The 22880-nt window shown below is 42.7% G+C and overlaps 1 protein-coding gene across 2 annotated transcripts in view; it reads left to right on the top strand.

The window, feature by feature from the left end:
* The window catches only part of LOC120428451 (coiled-coil domain-containing protein AGAP005037), a 146413-nt gene that overhangs the window by 70702 nt on the left and 52831 nt on the right, over window positions 1-22880 (top strand). Inside the window, exons 4-5 of one of the 2 annotated variants that reach the window (XM_039593464.2) lie at window positions 10387-10664; window positions 10730-10852. The exons of the other annotated variant lie outside the window; for it this stretch is intronic. Coding sequence (XP_039449398.1) covers window positions 10387-10664; window positions 10730-10852 — 401 coding nt within the window. The remainder of the gene's footprint in view (window positions 1-10386; window positions 10665-10729; window positions 10853-22880) is intronic. 2 annotated transcript variants of the gene reach the window in all.

A 22880-nucleotide genomic window follows, 5' to 3' on the forward strand; every position in this document is an offset into this window, starting at 1 on the left:
AGAAGAAATTATCAAGAAGGAACACGAAGTCGCACACTTTGGAGCAGAAAAGACCTCGCACAGTTTGAAACGCCACTACACTTGGCCAGGTATGAGCGCACAGGTGAAAAAGTTCTGCCGCGAATGTTTCAAGTGTCAAACGTCGAAAGCGCCCAACTTGAACACTACCCCACCGATGGGAGCGCAGAAAGAGTTTGTGGAACATCCTTGGCAATTTATAACACTGGACTTCGTGGGACCACTTCCGGTGTCAGGTAGAGGTCGACACACGTGTCTGTTGGTTGTCACGGACGTATTCAGCAAGTTTGTGCTGGTGCAACCGTTTCGAGAAGCAAAAGCTAGCTCGGTGGCCGAATTTCTCAAGAATATGGTGTTCTTACTCTTTGGTGTACCGGAAATAGTGTTAACGGACAACGGAACACAATTTACCTCGAAGCTTTTCCGACAACTTCTCGAAGAATTCAACGTAACCCATTGGCTCACCCCGTCGTACCACCCACAGGTGAATAACACGGAACGCGTGAATCGGGTGATAACAACAGCGATTCGAGCAACTCTGAAGCAACACAAGAACTGGGCTGATAATCTGCAAGAAATTGCATGCGCAATCCGGAGTGCGGTACACGACTCGACTAAACACACACCGTACTTTGTCGTCTTCGGTCGAGAGATGGTATCGGACGGTCGAGAATACCGAAGAATGCGTGATTTGCCGGTTGCAGAGGAACAAAAAGATGGAGAAGAACAAAAACGAAGGAAACAACTCTTGAAAGATGTCAAAAATCAATTATTCAAAGCCTACGAACGACACAGGAAGACATACAACCTTCGCTCTAATGCCTGCTGTCCCACCTACACCGCAGGTGAAACGGTTTTGAAAAGAACGTTTGAACTTTCTGACAAAGCCAAAGGGTTCAGTGCGAAACTAGCGCCAAAATACGAGCCAGCAGTTGTCAGAAAGGTTGTTGGAAAACATTGCTATGAGCTTGAAAATCAAAAAGGCAAACGACTATTTTTTTTTTTTTTTGAATTAAATATACTTTATTGAATCTTTCTTATAATAATTACATTTGGTTTACATAATAAGTGGTCAGCTGTGGCTCTTCAGCTTTAGTTTGCTTTTCGTGATTTAAACACTGTTCATTTTTATAACTTTAAAAGTATATGATTTATCATTTTTGTAACACTAGGTACAATGAGGAAAAAAAAAATGTTAAGAAAACATAACCTAACCTAAAACTAACTTAATCTTACCATAAACTAAACCAATCCTTGAATCAAGGGGTATTCAGATATAGCACATTTTTCCCTGAATTTCAAACATTTTTCTTGAATCTTCTGATCCAACATTTTAACTTCTGCTAATTCATGAACCTCACTTGATCTTGTCCAGCCAGGAACATTCAAAACCATTTTGAGTACCTTGTTTTGGACACGCTGGAGCTTCAATTTATGAGTTCTAGCGCAACACTCCCAAACAGGTACTGCATACTCAATAACGGGGTAAATTATTTGTTTGTAAACTGCTAACTTATTTTTCAAAGATAGCTTTGATTTTCTGTTAATTAAAGGATACAAACACCTGATGAGAATGCTGCACTTGTTCAATATTTTATCTACATGCTGCCGAAACAAAAGTTTCGAGTCAAGTATGAGACCTAAATAGACAACTTCCTTTGACCAGGGTATCGAAACATCATTCATTTTAATCAAAACATCATCCTTTGGGACAAATCTGGCCGATTTGGAAAGTGGAAAAATGATGGTTTGAGTTTTGGCTGCATTTATGCGAATTTTCCAGTCGCCAAAGTATTCGGAAAGAACGTCAAGACCCTTCTGAAGACGGCCAACTAAATATCTGGTTATTTTACCCTTATAAATAACGGCAGTGTCATCAGCAAAAAGTGACAACACACCATTACCAGGAAGAGTAGGCAAATCAGATGTAAAAATATTGTACAGAAGTGGGCCAAGAATACTTCCTTGGGGAACCCCAGCATCAATGTTGAATAATCCAGAAGCAATCCCATTCAGAAAAACCTTGAACGATCTCTCCGAAAGATAGTGCTGGATAATTTTGATAAGATACATTGGAAAACCGTATAAATACAGTTTATGTATCAAACCATCATGCCAAACATTGTCAAAAGCCTTCTCAACATCCAACAAAGCCATAGCAGTTGATTTAGACTCAAGCTTGTTCTGCTTGATGATTTTGGTTACTCTCGTAAGCTGATGAGCAGTATTATGTCCCTTTCGGAAGCCAAACTGCTCGTTCAAAATTATATTATTATCGTTGGTAAAATCCAAAAGCCTTGAATAGATGACCTTCTCAAAGAGTTTGGACAGACTACTCAAAAGACTAATGGGGCGATAACTTGTTGGCGATGTTGGATCTTTTTGAGGCTTCAAAATTGGTATGACTTTGCCCAGCTTCCAATTGGTGGGGAAGTAACCAAGTTGCAAACATTTATTGAAAATATTGGCTAGATGTTGAAAGAACTGATCACTCTGTTTTTTCAACACCAGATTAAAAATGTTATCAAAGCCTGGAGCTTTCATATTTTTCATTTGTTTAACTGCAACTTTGACTTCCTCACCAGAAACATGGGAATCTGCAGGAAATTCAAAGGTAGAGTCATTGATTGTTGAAATGCTATTGGCAACTGATGTTTCTTTACGGCTGGTCATGGAAGCGCCAAGATTATGTGAACTAACAAAATGAAGCCCAAGTGCATTTGCCTTTTCCTCGGATGTAATCAAAGGAGAATCCTCAACAATAAGAGGAGGAATAGGCTTTGGTTTGTTTTTAAGAACTTTTGAAAGTTTCCAAAATGGTTTTGAATAATTCCCAAGCTGGCTTACATGTTTTGAAAATTCTTGATTTCTGATATTGTCAAGTCGGTCTTGTATGATTTTGTTCAAATTGTTCACTGAAATCTTTTTGTCATAGTCCCCAGTCCGTTGATATTGTCTCCTATAAACATTCCTAAGTCTAATCAAGTGTTTAGTATCTACGTCAATATCAGTTACCTTAAAATTAACAGGAACCTCTCGAACGTTGGCAGCCTCTGCTTGGTTGATAGCCTGCTGGATCACCTCCAGCGAACGATCAATATCGGCAGAAGTTTCCGATGTTGCTGTCGACCACTTGCTGAAACTGCTGCCAGTCAACGTTGTGGTAATCTTTCCGGGTTGGTTGCCGCTGCGGAGTAACGGATGCTCCAACCTCCACAACCACCGGATAGTGATCAGAACTCAACTCTTCAAACACCTCAGGATGAGCCACGTTCTCAGCCATATTGGTAATGAAGAAGTCGATGATTGAGTGATTCCCAGACCGAGCCACCCTCGTTGGACGATCCGGACTCACAACGTTGTAGTAACCGTTTTGCAGATCGTTGTGCAGAATCACTCCGTTCCGATTCCTCCTGCTGTTGCCCCAAACTTCATGCTTCGCGTTGAGGTCACCAGCGATGATGTACTTTGCGCTCCGCCGTGTCAGCTTCTGGATATCGCTCTTCAATTTTGCTGCTGAACCATCTCTGGCATTCACCTGACGTGGGCAGTATGCAGCAATGAAGAGTACTGGGCCAACCGAAGTGGGAATTTCCACTCCAACGGCCTCGATGATGTCCAGCTTAAAGTGTGGCAGCCGGCGTGGCTTGAGATCACGATGAACAGCGACAAGCACACCTCCTCCTCCAGAGGTGGTCCTATCGAGCTGCGTCGCGATCTTGTAGTTTTGCAGATAAACTTTTTCACCGGGCTTCAGATGAGTTTCCGTGATGGCGGCTACGTCGATCTCCTTCTCGCGAAGAAAATCCACCAGCTCTAAATTCTTCCTCCTAATGGAGCAAGCGTTCCAATTCAGCAGCTTGAGGGACCTACGATCCATACTGGATGACGAACGAGGTCAGCACTTCAATCTGCTGGGTCTTGGTTTTGCATCCACGCAGTGCAGCGGACATCTGTTTGAAAATATTGAGGAGTTCGGTTGAGGTGTAAAGATCATTACCATTTTCCTCAACTGCTGGTTCTTGGGTTGGTCTTGGCTCCTGGCTGAAGCCCGGTGGTGGCGGTCTCGGCTCCTGGCTGGAACCCGGCCGTGGATGATTCATCTCAGCTCTCTTCCTGGGATCCAACGGCAACGGTGCCAAGTTCGGGACCTGGCGTCGTGGTTGAAGAGGTGGAAAATTTTCCTCCACCAGGGCTGGAGGAGTTCTACGACGCTGAGGCTGATTCTTCGTCGATGCTTGCTGCCGAATTTTCACGAACTCAGCTCTCTTGGGGCACTTTCGGTCGGTTGACGAGTGCTCACCGTTGCAGTTGAGGCACTTCACCAGCGAATCTTGGATGCACTGGGATGTGATGTGCGCATCGGTACCACATTTGGCGCAACGACGCTTCAGGTGGCAGTTCTTACCTCCGTGCCCGAAACCCAGGCAGTTGAAGCATTGTGTGACGTCACGATGCACTGGTCGGTATCGCTCCCACGACACGATAATGTTGAAAACCGCTCGAATTGCCTTCAGCTCAGGAAGCGTCGTCGATCCCTTAGCCAAATGCAGCAGGTAGAGCTGGTCACGGTACTTGATGTCTTTGTTGCGTCGGCTCATTTTGTGCACGGCCAACACATCCAGTTTCAAAACTTTTAGCTCGGCAGCTAATTCCTCCACTGGCATGTCGTACAGACCTCTGACGACGATTTTGTACGGCTTATCCATGGCGACATCATGGGTAAAGTACTCCGCCTCGTTTTCGGTCAAGTAATCCTTGACCAGTTGATAGTGCTGCCTGGATTGCACCAGCACCTTAAATCCGTCCTGACACAGACGAATGTTGCCTAGGACTTTCCCAGACTTGATGAGTTCAACCAGCCCCGCTCGAAAGTCGATCGTTGCTGCTGATTGCCGCACATAAAAAGGAGGCAGTTTCTCCTTTCGCTGTTTCACTTCATTCTCCTTTGCTTCCGCTACCTGGTCCTCGTCAGGCAGTCCAGCGAACTTGTTGTTCTTCAATAGCTGCTCCTCGTGGGACGAAGAGTTCTCCTCCTCCTCATCCATCGGTACAGTACCGTCGCTCTTTTTCGTCTTTTTGCTGTTCGATGTCACTTCCAAAAGCACCTTCCTTTTGGAAATCCCCGGTTTTTGGCCATCAGTTGAGGCCTCAACCTTCCTTTTGTAAATTCCCACTTTTTTGCCTGCTTGAGCCGCAGGTAGGGCAATATTGCCGGCGTTTTGCGCCGGGACGCGACGAGTCATGTTGATTCAGACAACCTTCACCAACGAATGCTCGGATAACAATGGGCAAACGACTAGGAGTTTTCTACGCGAACCATCTTAAAAAGTTCCATTTACCGAAGTAGACTTTTATTCACGATTTTACAGCTATGAACTCCCTTTTAAGGGTGACCAGATTTGAAGTTTCGAACAAAATACCAATTGGGTAAAGCATTCAGGTTAGACGTGACCTTTGGAGGGTTCATGGTGAGGATCAGAAGCTAACAGAGTACTTCGTGAACTCGTCTGGAAGTTGTGAATGAGTGGGTTGAAGCGATGGTGAAGAGAGCGGCAACTGATCTAAGACGATCGATTGAGCAGTAGAAATCGAAGAAAGGGAGCTGTTCGTTGAGTTCGCTAGTATCAGGGCTGAGCATAGACGATGACCTGTTAAAGTAAGCCACTTAATTGTGTGATACGAATGTGAGCGAGTCTCCGCGATGATTGTAACTCCTAGTACTTATGAATGAGAACGGTGATGATCTTTAGTTCTCGAAACGCTAGTTAAGTTGCACGTCTCAACACCCCAAGTCGCTGAAACTCATTCACAAACAACTCCCAAACGAAGCTCTGTCCTCAGGTTGGCAATAACATTCGGCTTTGCCTTACCCAACCAGCCATGAATCTGTCCATAAAGGGGGGAAAGTGGAAGAAGAAGACACCCCACACGCCCACAAGGTGGAAACACTTGTGGAAATGTAAATTTTGTACATAGTAGTTAGTAATTGTTTACGTTAGTCGCGCCTATGGCCCTACGTTAACCTAATGTTAATTTTTGTTGAATTTATGTGAGTAGTTTGTTTAAAACTCACAATATTATTTGTTTTTCGGCATAATTGTATGAATTCGTTTTTTTTGGTTGTTTTTCCGTGACGTCATCCTCATCCATCGATAGTGTCAAGATTTTGTTTGGTTATTATTATCCATCGCTAAGCCAACATGTTTTACCAACCGAGCCGGATCAACTAAAAATACAGAACACAGAGCATTAGTCAAAGTCATTAGGAAGTAAAATTAGGAACGTTACTTACAATTTTTCTGTTAGGGACCACAACCAGTAGTTAATTAAACCAAAATGCACCGATTAGTCCTTCTGCAATCAATTATGAGTCCAATCTGCATCCCAAGAGCGTGGTTGTTTTGATCGTAACCAGGTGCGAAGCATTTGTTCTTGCAGCCAAACACCTGGGAAACGAAGACAAAAGATCTGCTTTTAGCGAAACATAGACTAGATACATAAAATTTAGTCACACTTCCCGCAAATAACACGAATTCTGATAATCCGGCCCCGCAACACACGTTTTCGAGTAAATACAATTTTCAACTAAATCCGTCTGACAGTTGTTTGTTATGGTTCCTTTTTCGTTGGTAACCGTGAGTGAATGAGTTACCAAGGTGGTGAGTGACGACTTACGACCTGAGTGCATGCGACGAGGGGTGAATGAGTGTTTGTAATTACATGTTTTCTCACAATTTTTTTTTACGAAGAATTGTTGATGAATTTTACTATGCTTTTTATGTGTGTACGATACGTTTTCGGGATTTATCCTGGAGTGTTTCGGCACATGTAGAGCGGTTTTTTGTTGTGAGGAATTTTTTCGTCTTTGTGTTCTCGGAATTCATTCTGAGGTGAAGACAATCAGGACCCACAGGTGTAATAAAGTGGAAAGCAGAGCGTTCTGATTTTTTCGGGAAGTTACTTCTGGAGTAGGACGTCTTTGCAATTCACTAGTTGTTGTGGAAGTAGGAGTTTTGCTTCTCTGGAATTCTGATCAAATTTCAGGTGATAGCGTTTTTATTGTGATTGTTATTCTTCGGAAGTTTTATGTATGAATGAGTTTACCAACGAAATAAAGTCCAAGTTTTGTAGTTCCACAATTTTTTTTTCCTCAAATATTTTATAGTCTCAGCAATAATTTCAAGTTCTTTAGTTTTCATAATTTCTGCCATAGCCACAGTAGTTTCAATAGTTTGCCCTACGAAAATTTGGTTGTTTTACAACCAAATTTTCGTAAATTTAGTAGGGGATGATGTAACATGGTCACTCTATTCGTTTAGTTGTTTTTCATTCAGCTATAATAATTTAATATAAACAAGTCCAACTGAATCAAGGGTTTGTGTCGAAGCTAGCACATGGCAAGCTTCAGTAGAACAGTGCTACACCTCACTTCCTCACACCCCCGCCAATCCGTCCGATAAGCCAAACAGTCCTGGAGAAAGCACAACTTGCACCACCACGTATGGGAAGACTAAGTAATTAGTTTGGCTTATTGGGGAAAAATAGAAACAAGTTTCAACAATCTAGCTTAACATTTGAAATGGTCGTATGAAAACTTAAAATGCTGTTTTGAAGGTCTCGGGACCATAGAGCCTAAGTCTGAACATATTTTGACCTGGTTCCTCGGAAAATTTTACATAACATATCAAAAAATGGTGAAGGTATGTGTTGGGTTGGTCCTTACCGGTCAACGACACGACAACACGTACGACACGTAGGAGAGAGTGGGGAGACTTGATCCCCGGGAAGACTTGATCCCAAGCCTGTATCTCGTCAGCATGTGGGTAAAACAATTAGCTTTGTTCTAGACTAAAACTCATTGTAGAAAACAAAGAAAAAAAAAATAAAAAATGTTTAGATTGAGTTACACACATTTTTCGAAGAAGTGCTGCAAAAAACTTCCAAGAGATCTTTTTTCTTTGTTTTGATAAGTATAGAAAACACTCAAAAATTATTCAAAAAAATATTTTTTATACATGAATTGTTTGATAAACATATCAACTCCAAAACCCTTACGCATTTGACGTTAAATTTATCGTCATACTATTTTTACAATCAATTGTTTAAAAAAGTGCGTTTAGGGAGACTTGATCCCTGCATTTTTACCAGAGGCGTCGCGTCCACCTGTTCAACCTGTTCATAGGACAGGTGATCATTTTGATTTCTTTTTGAAGAAAGAATTAAAATATGTTCATCAAAATAATTGAACGAACATGCCAACTCTTCTTGGGATAATGAAACAGCCAAGCGCATTCGTATCATAGAGCGTCAATGAAAATCTAACGCGCACGCCGCCAACCTGTTCGGATTTCTCCATGCACGAGTTCCCATACAACGCTTCCAAAAATACACAGAAAGCCCCTCTATTTGTACACGCTGGACGGTATGAATGTGGTAGTTCAGGCTGTGCATGAAAGCTTTTGCACAGTCGACATAACCCGAGCAGGGGTAAATAACACGGGAATACCAAATTTTGGTATTACTTGAGCAAATAACAGCGACCAAAATGTGCCCTTGGTTGCCCAGTAATAGATGGTAAAATACCATGAAATCATACCAAAGTCTTGTATGTGGAAGGGCACAACAATACCACACCATGTTATTCCAAGGGTAAAATAATACCTCAAAATAGAACCATTTCAATACCAAGTTGAGGTCTTCTGGATTTTGAACATTGCTTGAATACCAAAACTTGGTATTGCCATGGTTTAATTTTAGGTATTCCCGCGCCCTTGGAAAATCATATTTTGGTATTCCTGTGGTCTTCCACATACATGATTTTGGTATGATTTGATGGTATTTTACCATCTATTACTGGGCAACCAAGATCACATTTTGGTCGCTGATATTTGCACAAGTAATACCAAAATTTGGTATTTTCATACCATTTTTAGTGCAGCAGTTGCAGTTAGTGAAAAAACGGAAATGATCCATATGCAACAGCCAAATCTACTCACCTGATGATTCCATGTTGTTCTTAGTGATATTCTTCACCACACCGAATGCATTTGTCATTGATGAACGGCCTGTGCATGAAGTTCTTGAAGATTCTGAAAAATAACAAGATTGAAAAATAAGTGTTATTAAAATAAAACTGGATTGAAATTCACCAAAATTCAATAATCTTTCGATTGACTCGTTTTTCAAAGTATTTGGTTTTTTTTTTCAAATCATTTTAGCGCAAAATTTATTATCTTGTCCAAATTGGTAAAAAAAATCCCATAGTTTCAGAGAAAATTGATGAAACCTTTCAATACCAAAATAATACCAAAATGTGCCATCCTGACTTAGAAAATTTTCCACAATTTCAAGTCATTTCTGTAGGGGGTATATCAAAAATGTTTAAAATCAAGTTCGAAATTTCCGGTTTTCAATGAAAGCATTCGCTTTAAGACATCATTTTAGTGCAAAATTAATTATTTTGTCAAAATTGGTCAAAATTTTCCCATAGTTTCAGAGGAATTTGATAAAAACACTTTAATACCAAAATAATACCAAAATGTACCATCCTGACTTAGAAAATTTTCCACAATTTCAAGTAATTTCTTTAGGGGGTATATCAAAAATGTTTAAAATCAAGTTTGAAATTTCCGGTTTTCAATTAAAGCATTCGCTTTGAGACATAATTTTAGCGCAAAATTAATTATTTTGCCAAAATTGGTCAACATTTTCCCATAGTTTCAGAGGAATTCGATAAAACACTGTAATACCAAAAGAATACCAATATGTGGTGTTCGACCATTGACAAATTCTGCAATTTTGCAATATCAAAACAATACCTTAAATTGGTATGATACCACATTTTGCTCTTGCATAATCCTAAAGACAAATTTTAAAGGGTCCAGGAATACCAAAATTTGGTATTGATACCAGAGAAAGGTATTATTACGCATTTCCCTTGTTATTTACCCATGCTCGGGACTGACGACCTTTGGATTGTTAGTCCAACTGCCTACCAGCGACTCCACCGAGACAGGACCGGGACCGTGGTGTAGAGCTACTTTGGCTTTGATAGTCCAGTTTTCATAGCGGCGAGTTGGCCGTGCGGGATGGAGCGCGGACTTAGTAAGCAAGATATAACTTGCGCCGGTTTGATATTTTTTTGGGATTTCATATATTTTTTCCCAGCGTCTGCCAGATGTAAATTTACACATTATTAGAGGTAAAATTAAAGCTTTTTTCTGACATTAAAGATGTACTCCTTTTTAGATGAAATTTTACCATGATGTTTTTTACTGTGTAGGTAATGACAAAAATTAATGCTCTGATAAAAAGGTGAATAGATTGCTTAAACAAATATCTAATATCTACTCCATCATAATATAGAACGCGACCATACGAAGACACCTCAGCCATCAAGACAGTCGGCCTTTGCAGCAAATCAGTTTAATGCAGATCTATCACTTGCACCTGAAGTTTATAACAATTTGCGAGGACTGCAAAAGAAAACCAGAGATCTTCGAATGGAAGTTAGATCTATAAGGCGTTTGACTCAAACGCAGGCTATAGCAATTCGTGAAGATATTAAAGACACATTCATGAAGATAAGAGCAACTTTACTGTCTAGTAGTAATAATCTGTTGGGACGTTCTGATCAAGAGAGAGTAAGATTGCAAATTTATTCTTTAATATATTTTTTATGCAAGTTTGGATTTATTTTTTTTTTCAGGAAAACCTTACAAGAGAAGAAGAGATTTACAAGCAAGAAGTAATACGTTTAGAAAAAGATCTGAGTGATCTTGAATCATCAGTGGAAGGATTACGAGGAGAAGTTATTAATCGTCGTTCTCGTGTTAATATGACAGCAGTCGAAGATATGGCATTAGTTTTAAGCAGAGCAAGGTTTGATTTTTAAGTTTTACTGATAAAGAAAATTGCAGCAGTTCCATTTGTAAATAGCACAAACCAAAATTAATATGCTCTTATTGGGCTTACAGGAGGTTCCCTCCACAGAACAAAAGTATTACAGAACACTGAACCAGTGTTTTGCATGTAAACATGCACAATGTAAATTTGAAAATCGTTGTTTTGCATTTAAAGAGAGTAAATCTAAATTGGAATTGAATGTAACCTTTAAATCCCATTTAAATGATCTTGATTTTGTTGGCATTGGCCAAACTTGAAAGCATGAAAAGTTTGTAAATGCATATTTGATGTAAATTATTTTGGAATGACAGCTCAATCAGATGGCGAAAACAAATCAGTGCAAAGTTTTGATTGTTTTGTGCGCATTGAAGCTGTTTTTATTGCTTGATTTCACGAAAGATAAGAGTCGTGTGAGAATCCGTGAGAAAGTGCTAGAAGATTCTTGAGTTCATTGAAAGGGTGTGTCGCGTGGCCTTGCGAGTTTGGCCCTCAGTCGTGTGGTGTTCGTGGGGGAGATCAGTTGGCGAATCGACGCGCGTGAATCCGCGAGAAAGTGCTAGAAGATTCTTGAATTCATTGAAAGGGTGTGTCGCGTGGCCTTGCGAGTTTGGCCCTCAGTCGTGTGGTGTTCGTGGGGAAGATCAGTTGGCGAATCGACGCGCGTGGATCCGCGAGAAAGTGCTAGAAGATGCTTGAATTCATTGAAAGTGTGTGTCGCGTGGCCTTGCAAGTTTGGCCCTCAGTCGTGTGGTGTTTGTGGGGGAGATCAGTTGGCGAATCGACGCGCGGGAATCCGCGAGAACGTGCTAGAAGATTCTTGAGTTCATTGAAAGGATGTGTCGCGTGGCCTTGCGAGTTTGGCCCTCAGTCGTGTGGTATTCGTGGGGGAGATCAGTTGGCGAAACGACGCGCAAGAATCCGCGAGAAAGTAGTGAAGTTTCTTGAATTTATTGATAGAAGGCTTCGCGTCGTCGTGTATACATTGTCTTTCTGTTTTTGAGCCGGTTGTTTGCGGTCCGGACTGGGTAACTTACTTTACTTTTACTGCTCGTACAACCTCCGGGTCATGAGCTGTCTCCAGATGCGCTGCCACTGGACTCGGTCCTGGGCTGCTACTCTCCAATTCCGCTGCGGAACTCCCACACTTTCCAGATCTTCCTCCACTTGGTTCAACCACCTTGCACGTTGCGCCCCCCTCCGCCGCGTTCCAGCCGGCTCCGAATTAAACACCAACTTCACCGGATTGATAGTCTGGTTCGGTTGGCGCGCATCCAGCGCGTCCGGCATTCTTGCGACGTGTCCGGCCCACCGGATTCGGCCAGCCTTGGCGACCTTCCGAATACTTGGCTTGCCGTAGAGTTGCACCAGCTCGTGGTTCATCCTTCTCCTCCATACAGTGATCTCACGCACGCCGCCAAAGATCGTCCTAAGCACTCGTCGCTCGAAAACTTCAAGCGCTTGCAGGTCCTCCTCGAGCATCGTCCACGTCTCGTGCCCGTAGAGAACGACGGGTCTTATCAGCGTTTCGTACATGGTACACTTTGTACGCCGGGAAAGGTGACCAGACCGTAAGGTCTTGTGGAGTCCGTAGTAGGCACGACTACCGGTGATGATACGCCTCCGAATTTCTCTGCTGCAGTTGTTGTCCGACGTAACCAACGATCCGAGGTACACAAACTCCTCCACAACCTCGAACTCGTCGCCGTCGATCGTCACGCTCGGTCATATGCGAGTCCTAAGGGACTCGGTTCCTCCTGCCAGCAGATACTTCGTCTTCGCAACATTCACCTTCAATCCAACCTTATCCGCTTCCCGCTTCAATTCGGTGTACCGTCTGGCCACCTCCTCGAACGTTCTGCCGACAATGTCCATGTCGTCGGCATAGCAGATGAACTGGCTGGATCGGTTGATAATCGTGCCCCGCATGTTGAAGCCCGCCCGCCTCATAACACCTTCAAGCCCAATGTTGAAACAGAGGCCGGAGATACCGTCGCCTTGTCGCAGTCCCTTGCGCGATTCGATCGGGTCGGACATCGCTCCCGAAATCTTAACGCTGCACCGTGCCCCGTCCATCGTCGATTTCACCAGTCTGATCAGCTTCCCGGGAAAGCCGTTCTCGTACATGACCTTCCATAGCTCTTCGCGATCGACCGAGTCGTACGCGGCTTTGAAATCGATGAACAGGTGGTGCGTCGGGATCTGGTACTCGCGACATTTTTGGAGGATTTGGCGTAGCAAAAAGATTTGGTCCGTCGTCGATTTCCCCTCTACAACACCGGCTTGGTACGTCCCTACGAAATCCTCTGCTCGCTCCGACAGACGACAGAAGATGATCTGAGACAGCACTTTGTAGGCCGCGTTGAGAATAGTGATTGCTCGATAGTTCTCACATTCCAACTTGTCCCCCTTCTTGTAGATCGGGCATATTACTCCCTCTTTCCACTCCTCCGGTAGCTGTTCTGTGTCCCAGACCTTAACTATCAGCCGGTGTAGACAGGCCGCCAGCTTGTCCGGGCCCATCTTGATGAGTTCAGCACCGATACCATCCTTACCCGCTGCTTTGTTGTTCTTCAGCTTCTTGATGGCATCCTTAACTTCTCTCATCGTGGGTGCTGGCTCGTCCTCGCCGTCCACCATACCGCTGACGTCGTTTCCCCCGTCGCCCTGGTACTCCGCCTCTGGACCGTTCAGGTGCTCGTCGAAGTTCTTTTTTTTTTTTTAATTTATATTTATTTAGATTTTCTCTTCCATATACATTCATTCAGTTAAAATATTATTGAGTGTCCAATCACAATCGATGACTTTTCACCTCAATTTTAAATACTAGCAACTTTCATTTATTCATGAAATATTGTAGCTTTCGCTATTCAGTGATTTCAAATGTAGGAGGTCCTACATGTACAAAAGGGAAAAGGGATACCTTAAAACTAACTTATAAACTATATAAAGAGCGGATCAATGCAGCTGAAGACTGCAATGATTTTTGTCGAAATGCATCAATTATCTTATTGGACATAACATTCAAAGTGTCAACTTCGGCTAATTGATGAAGTTCACTGGTGCTGAACCAGGGAGGAAGTTTCAGAATCATTTTCAGAATTTTGTTCTGAATCCTCTGAAGTTTTTTCTTCCTGGTTAAGCAACAGCTTGTCCAGATCGGCACAGCATAAAGCATGGCAGGTCTGAAAATTTGTTTATAAATTAACAGTTTATTCTTGAGACAAAGTCTAGAATTCCTGTTTATAAGTGGATACAAACATTTAATATATTTGTTACATTTAACCTGGATACTTTCAATGTGATCCTTGTAAGTAAGGTTTTTGTCAAAAGCAAGTCCAAGATATTTCACTTTATCCTCCCACTTTAAATTTACCTCATTCATCTTTATAATGTGATGACTTTTTGGTTTAAGAAAATCAGCCCTTGGTTTGTGCGGGAAAATAATAAGTTGAGTTTTTGCAGCATTTGGAGTAATTTTCCATTCTTTCAAGTAAGAATTGAAAATATCCAAGCTTTTTTGTAATCTTCTTGTGATGACACGAAGGCTTCTACCTTTGGCGGAGATGCTTGTATCATCAGCAAAAAGTGATTTCTGACATCCTGGGGGCAAATCAGGCAAAATATTGTATAAAATTGGACCCAAAATGCTTCCTTGAGGGACGCCGGCACGAAAAGGTAGTTGATCAGATTTGCTGTTCTGATAACATACCTGCAGAGTACGATCCGTCAAATAATTTTGAATAATTTTCACGATATAAATCGGAAAATTAAACCTTTTCAATTTCGCAATCAAACCTTTATGCCAAACACTGTCAAATGCTTTTTCTATGTCTAGAAGAGCAGCGCCAGTAGAATAGCCCTCAGATTTGTTGCTTCGAATTAAATTTGAAACTCTCAACAACAATGCCCAAGGCGAAATCCAAACTGCTCATCAGCGAAAATTGAATTTTCATTAATGTGCGTCATCATTCTATTAAGAATTATTCTTTCGAATAATTTACTAATAGATGAAAGCAAACTAATGGGCCGATAGCTTGAAGCTTCGGCAGGATTTTTGTCCGGTTTCAAAATCGGAATTACTTTGGCATTTTTCCAACTACTGGGAAAATATGCCAAATCAAAACATTTGTTGCAAATTTTAACCAAGCTATTTAAAGTTGCTTCAGGTAATTTTTTAATTAAAATGTAAAAAATACCATCCTCACCAGGGGCTTTCATATTTTTAAATTTTTTGATAATAGATTTTATTTCATTTAGATCCGTATTAAAAACGTCATCTGATGAAAATTCTTGTTCAACAATATTCTGAAATTCTATTGAAATTTGATCTTCAATAGGACTCAAAACATTTAAGTTGAAATTATGAGCACTCTCAAACTGCTGAGCTAGTTTTTGAGCTTTCTCCCCATTAGTTAATAGAATATTATCACCATCTTTTAAAGAAGGGATTGGTTTTTGAGGTTTCTTAAGAACCTTTGAAAGTTTCCAAAAAGGCTTGGAATTAGGTTTAATTTGTTCGAAATCTCTTGCGAACTTTTCATTTCGCAGGAGAGTGAATCTGTGGTCAATAACCTTTTGCAAATCTTTTTGAATTCGCTTCAGTGCAGGATCACGAGAACGTTGATACTGTCTTCGGCGAACATTTTTCAGACGAATCAGAAGCTGAAGATCGTCATCAATAATGGGAGAATCAAATTTGACTTGGACTTTAGGAATAGCAATATTCCTAGCATCCAAAATTGCATTAGTTAAAGATTCCAAGGCTGAATCAATATCAGCTTTGCTTTCTAAAACAAAATCATGATTTAAATTATTCTCAATATGATGCTGATATGTACCTGTCCCAATTAGCTTTGTGGTAATTAAACACAGAACTATTGGGTCTGGTAACTGCTTCATGAGAAAGTGAAAAAGTTACTGGAAGGTGATCAGAATCAAAATCAGCATGAGTCACTAAAGGACCACAATACTGACTTTGATTTGTCAAAGCCAAATCAATTGTTGATGGATTTCTAACAGAAGAAAAGCAAGTTGGCCCATTCGGATATAAAACCGAATAAAGACCAGAAGTGCAATCTCTGAATAGAATTTTACCATTGGAATTTACTTTTGAATTATTCCAAGATTGGTGTTTGGCATTAAAATCACCGATGATCAAAAATCGAGATCTATGCCGAGTAAGTTTATTCAAATCCCCTTTGAAATAATTTTTATTTTCCCCAATGCATTGAAAAGGCAAATATGCAGCTGCAATCATAATTTTCCCAAAAGAAGTTTAAAGTTCAATGCCCAAACTTTTAATAACTTTTAACTTAAAGTCACGTAACGTGCTATAAGTCATACTACGGTGGATAACTATTGCAACTCCACCGCCATTTCGATTCAGTCTGTTATTAGTTATAATTTTATAATCTGGATCACTTTTCAAATAAGTGCCAGTTTTTAAAAATGTTTCGGTTATAACAGCAACATGCACGTTATGAACTCGTAAAAAGTTGAAAAATTCATTTTCTTTCGCTTTTAAAGAGCGAGCATTAAAATTCATAATATTGATGGAATTACTTAGATCCATGATTAAACTTCAGGGTAAGAATAACATCATTCGCAAATTTTAATCCAATCTGGATTGCTTCCATCATGGATGTGGCATTACTCATTGTTTGAATCAAACCAAACAGTGAGTTTTGCAAGAAAGTCATTTTTTCAAACGTAACATCGCCGAGATCAGAAGATCCCAAAGCGTTGCCAGCAGAAAAATTTTCAAATGAAATTTGAGGTACCTGCCCAATTTCAGGAAGATTGGTAGAGGATTTAAAATTCGTGGATGAACCCGAACCCGAAACGACGTTGGCATAAGAAATACCATTAGTGTTACCTAACTTTTCCACGGTAGGGGTATTTCTAGCATTGTTCGAGTGAGACAGCACGAACGTTTGATTTAAAGATGCAGGTACAACCTGACTTTGAGAAAATTTCGGTTTGGATTTCGGCTGATGCTTAGCACGAGAATCCAAAAGCTTTTTTCTGATGGGGCAATCCCAAAAATTTGATTTGTGATTTCCACCACAATTTGCACATTTAAATTGGGTGACTTCTTTCACGGGACAATTGTCCTTGTCGTGAGAAGAATCCCCGCAAACCATGCATTTTGGAACCATGGCGCAATGATCAGTACCGTGACCGAATGCCTGGCAACGCCGGCACTGGGTCAGATTCTGGCCATTACCGCCATGTTTCTTAAAATGCTCCCACTTTACCCGTACATGGAACAAAAACTGAACTTTGTCCAAAAGTTTCAAATTGTTGATTTCATTTCTGTTGAAATGAATCAGATAAAATTGTGAAGTCAAACCAAAGCGAGAAATATTCCCGTTTGATTTTTTCTTCATTGGTATTACTTGGGATGGGGCAAAGCCAAGCAACACCTTAAGTTCGTTTTTGATCTCATCCACCGACAAGTCGTTGGAGAGACCTTTCAGGACCGCCTTGAATGGACGAGCATTCTTGGTCTCATACGTGTAGAAATTGTGTTTGTGGTTTTTCAAATAACCAACAAAAGTTTGGTGATCTTGTAAAGATTCCGTCAACAAGCGACATTCTCCTCTTCGACCAAGCTGGAACGAAACCTTCAAATTGCAAGTTTCCTTGCAATTCTTCAGTTGCGTTCGAAAGCTGGCCAAATCGGAGACGGAAGTCACTACAATTGGCGGAGCCTTTACTCGTTTCTCGACGGCAGAAGGCTCAGTACGAGGAGAAGGATCCTTGTCAACAGTTTCGGATAAAACACCGAAACTGTTTGCCAATGGAATTGGAGGATTGACCTCACTTTCAGAATCAGAATCAGACCTCGGATGAGGCTGTTTTCTTTTTCTGTTTCCGTTAGCCGGTTTAGCGTTCAAACGCTTCACCGACGTAACGATCAAATCTTCAGAAGATTTGCGTTTACCTTTGTTTTGACGCATTTTGCAAGCAAAGTTCTCTCAAAAAGATGGCTTCGTTTGTAAAATACAACAAAATTTCAGGTGGGGTTAGTCTTGAAAAGACTGTTTAGAATTTGGGAAAGTAACTCAGGTAGTCTTTAAAAAGACTGTGGATTTTGTTTGAAATAACTCTGAGCTTAGGTAGTAAAAAATACCGCAGCTCTAGTGTCCGTTCACCTCGAAGGTTCGCAAGACACTGGTGCTCGTCGAAGTGCTGCTTCCACCTTTCGATCACCTCACGCTCGTCCGTTAAGATGCCTCCGTCCTTATCCCGGCACATTTCGGCTCGCGGCATGAAGCCAGTCCGGGATTGGCTAAGTTTCTTGTAGAACTTACGCGTTTCGTTGGAGCGATACAGCTGTTCCATGTCCTGGCACTCCAACTCTTCCAGGCGGCGCTTTTTGTCCCGAAAGAGATGGGTTTGCTGTCTTCGCAACTGTTTGTACGACTCTTTGTTCCCACGGGTGTTGTGCAACAGCCACTTGTCCCGCGCTGCTTTCTTCTCGTCCCAAATCGCCTGACATTCCTCGTTGAACCAGCCGTTCCGTCGAACTCGGTCCACGTACCCGATGGCGCTCGATGCCGCTGCGTTGATGGCTGCTTCCATATGACTCCAGCAGGCCTCCAGAGGGGCTTCGGTAAGCTCACCCTCGTCAGGCAACGCAGCTTCCCGCGCGTACTGGGTAGCGACCACAGGATCCTTGAGCCGCTCCAGATTATACCGCTGCGGGAGACGGTACCGGATCTTGTTGACCTCGGACAGGCGTTGGCGCAGCTTTGCCACCACCAGGTAGTGGTCCGAGTCGATGTCCGCGCCACGGTAGGTTCTGACGTCGATTATGTCCGAGAAGTGCCGACCATCGATGAGAACATGGTCGATTTGCGTCTCCGTGTCGTTTGGTGATCTCCAGGTGTACTTGTATAGGGAGGTGTGCTAGAAGAAGGTACTACGTATGGCCATGTTTCGGGAGGTAGCGAAATCGATGAGTCGTAGGCCGTTCTCGTTCGTCTGCTGGTGGGCGCTGAACCTCCCAATAACCGGTCTAAACTCCTCCTCTTGGCCGACTTGAGCGTTTAAGTCGCCGATGACAATCTTTACGTCGTGTTTTGGACACTTCCTGTACTCGCGGTCAAGAAGCTCGTAGAAAGCGTCCTTGTCATCGGCGTCGCTTCCCATGTGCGGGCTGTGCACGTTGATGATGCTCAGGTTGAAGAATCGGCCCTTGATTCTCAACCGGCACATTCTGTCGTTGACTGGCCACCAACCAATCACGCGCTTCGACATTTCGCCCAACACTATAAAAGCTGTCCCCAGCTCGTGTGTATTGCCGCCGCTCCAATACATAGTGTAGTCACCGTACTCCCGGTGGTCCTTCCCCGTCCAGCACACCTCCTGCAGCGCCACGACTTCGAGACCGCGGACACGCAATTCGTTGGAAAGAATGCGGTCGCTCCCATCGAAGTTGAGAGACCTGCAGTTCCACGTCCCGAGTTTCCAATCCCTGGATCCCCGAAAGTCGGGTCGGCGATTGGATCGGCTCGCATCTGGAGCTCTCTGCACTACTGTTTTACGGCGGGTGCGTGTAGCCATCACCAACCCCCTGTCTCGCCGGAGGACCGTCGTACCAGGACTGTTTAGAGTCCCACCCTGGCACTGGGACTGTTAATCAACCGCCCATAACCTGGGGAACAGATGCTGTTTCGAGCCGCCCCTAACCTGGGGAACAGCCGCTCGAGCGGGGGGGGGGGGTCTGAACTCTATCCGCTGTAAGCCGCCCCTAACATGGAGAACAGACGCTTACCTCGACTATGGAGCCAGACACCAGTTTCTTCGAGCCGCCCCTAACCTGGGGAACAGACGCTCGAAGGGGGGGGGGGGTCGCTCACCTCTTCAGAGCCGCCCCTAACCTGGGAACAGCCGCTCACGGGAAAAGGGAGTCGAAACCCCACGTTGTTTTGGGCCGCCCCTAAACCTGGGGTACAGCCGCCCAAAAACAGGACTGGGTAAATTCGTGGTTAAGTTGGTTGTAAAGAAGTCGTGCGCGAAGAACTTCATGAAATCGATTGAAACAGTTCGGTGTATCAGCACTATTTGAGGTTTACATGATAAGGAATAATACGTTACTAAAAATTTCATTTCGTTTTGAAAGCCCTTCCCATAGCATCGATGCTCGGATGGCACGCCGACGGTAAGAACTAAAAAATACGGGATTGAGAATATAATTAAGTCCTTTTCAAAGCGTCGAAGCTCGGAAGGAAACGATTATGTTTCAATTTCTGGTTATATCATCTACCAATAATAAATCCGGATCTATGCGTTAATTCGAATAATGCGTTAATTCAAAATTCATTTCGTTTTGACAGTCCATCCCAAAGCATCGTTGCTCGGATGGCACGCCGGCGGTTTGAAGTAAAAAATACGCGAATGATCAGTCCTTCTCACAGCGCCATAGCTCAGAAGGCAACGATTATGGTTCACATTCTGGTCATATCATCTACCAAGATGAATCCTGACCTTCCCTTTCCTTCCCCTACTAACAAAATTCCCCCACTTCCCGTGATGCTTGAAGGAGATGCTGTGGATTCAACGGTCTCATGCGGTGTCAACAGGTATAGAGCGACAAACTCTGTGTCTGATGAGTCTGCAACTTCAACTATCGGACTAACATTCCTACCTTTGTTGAACTGCATCTCCTTGGGGGGGCGCCGGTATTGACTTAAAGCAGAGATCTTCAGGGGTTATACAGTGAGGATGATTAGCTCCCACTACTCATCTGTTGGTTCATTGTGTAACTTCAGCTGATCCGTCAATAACGGAATAGCAGCTCATTGGCAGTCAACCATGCTCATGCTCATGCTCATTGCTTGATTTCACGAAAGATAAAATTGAAAACTTCATGCTGGATGCAATTATTCAAAAAACAATTAATGCCGATTGGAGGCACATTGAAAAAAAAGTTGCGTGAGGCAACTTCGAAAAATCAGAGTAAGTATGCAATGCAATGGTATTGTATTTGATAAAAAAAAGTCAACGTAGTTATGTCACAGACATAACCGGAATGGCGTAGACTACGTAAAGTTTTGATATGTGGACATAGTTTTCCATTTCTTAATTATGATGAATTAGCTAGATACTTGAAATACATTAACGGACTAAGATTGTGAATGCGAGATGGACCCCCTGACACCTAGTACATTCAATTGGACCGTGTACGTACCGGTTGTTGAAACGGAATTTTTATACGATTCGAATTAAATTCCGATAAAGTTGACTATTACTAGAAAGAGATGGCAAATCTAATGCGAACAAAACCGCAGCTACCATGTAAACATACTTTGAATGTGTTGATAAATCTTTGACTAGACAACATCGAATTAAGGAAGGAAAGAGAACGAAAAACGTTTTTTTCGCGAACCGAATGAATGTTTGGTAGCAGAATGAGGGGGAGGGAGAGGGGTTGGGGGCGAGAGCAGCCTCAGAAAGACCAAAATTTGTTCCTGAAATTTAAATTCAAATTAGTTCGCTGCCTCGTCCCGGGTGGACGAGGGCATCTCTTTCAACGCTTTAGAATTGGATGAGACGTAAATCTTTCAGAAGCGCTCGCCGCGAATGTGACGAGCTAGTTGGATGTCCTGATTGTTTCACAACCAAGGCTTTACCCAAGAGAGGCTTTTCGGCGGAAGGCAGCAGGCGCGCGCCTCATCTTGTTGATGCCTCGTCCCGGGTGGGACGAGGGATGGGGATTGAGGCACCTCCGAACCACAGCAACCACAAAAGATCCAAACGGTCCGGCCATCGAGAGGCAACTGGCTGAAGGTGACGACGAGAAGGCGATGCGCACTTCTTTTCCAGTTCTGGTCCCTCTCTCCTGCTTCTGCTGCTCTGGGCTGAGCTTTCCTGCTGCTGCTGCTGCCGGTCCGACGTCTGAGACGTGAATGATGGAATGGGCTCTGGCGCGCTTTCTTATAAATGATTTCGGGCCGCTACTTCCCCTCCTTTTCCGCGACCGACACTCGGTCGCGTTGCTCGGATGATTTTCCCCTCAAAATAGGTACTTGCCATTCCCGTCCGTGAGTGGGAAGCGCTCATTTTGCTTGCAAAATCTCTGCTTTTTGAAAACATTTTAAAACATTCAATTGTTTCAACAGTTAAACTATTTTGCCAACAATGAAAGTTTTATAGCAAATTGCTGAATAATTTTCGAATCGAATGGAACATAAATCGCGTCGAATCGATTAGAGGGAAGGAAGATATAAGCGTTTGACGGATGACGCAGTTTACCAGGGCCTTCGGCCCGGGTTTTTTGGAATGGCACCCCAGCACCTTCGACAAAGACGTAGTCTACGTCAAAAGTAGTAAATATAAACTTCTTTACAAATCTAATGTCTAGTCTTTTCTCGAAAAACTGCTTGTTGTTGATTCCACTGGTGAATGGTGGAGGAAAAGTCACAAAATTGGATGCCGGAAGGCGGAAATCAAAGGGAACATGTTTGTTTACGACCCGAGCATGGGTAAACAACAAGGAAAATGCGTAACAATACACAGAAAAAAATCCGATGGTAAAATCGCATGCAAAAGCATGCACATCACCTTTGTGAAAAAAATCACTTAAAATTACATCTATGAATGTACTCTTATAATCGTGTAAAATTACACAATGCCCATTTTGAGTGTAGGGATAGATATCGAATTGGTTCTTTTGCTAGAAATGTCAAGCCAAACATAAACAAACAATTTTTCTTATAAATCTGATTTATTGCAGTGATTTTTTTGTCTGTTTCGGTGGCGATCACAAATCAGTTGCAGTTCTGTCGGAACCGGATTCTTCCTGGACGGGTTAGAAATTTATCTTGTGCTGATCAATTCACAACTAACCAAACTCACTCTCAGAGGATGTCCGGCTGTGATGAGAGCGGCCGCCAGCGGGGCACCTCCGGTCGTAGATCCTGCAGGGTTGCCACCACCACCGGCCG

This window comes from Culex pipiens, chromosome 1 (assembly GCF_016801865.2).
Source record: "Culex pipiens pallens isolate TS chromosome 1, TS_CPP_V2, whole genome shotgun sequence".
In the NCBI taxonomy this organism is placed as follows: Eukaryota; Metazoa; Arthropoda; class Insecta; order Diptera; family Culicidae; genus Culex; species Culex pipiens.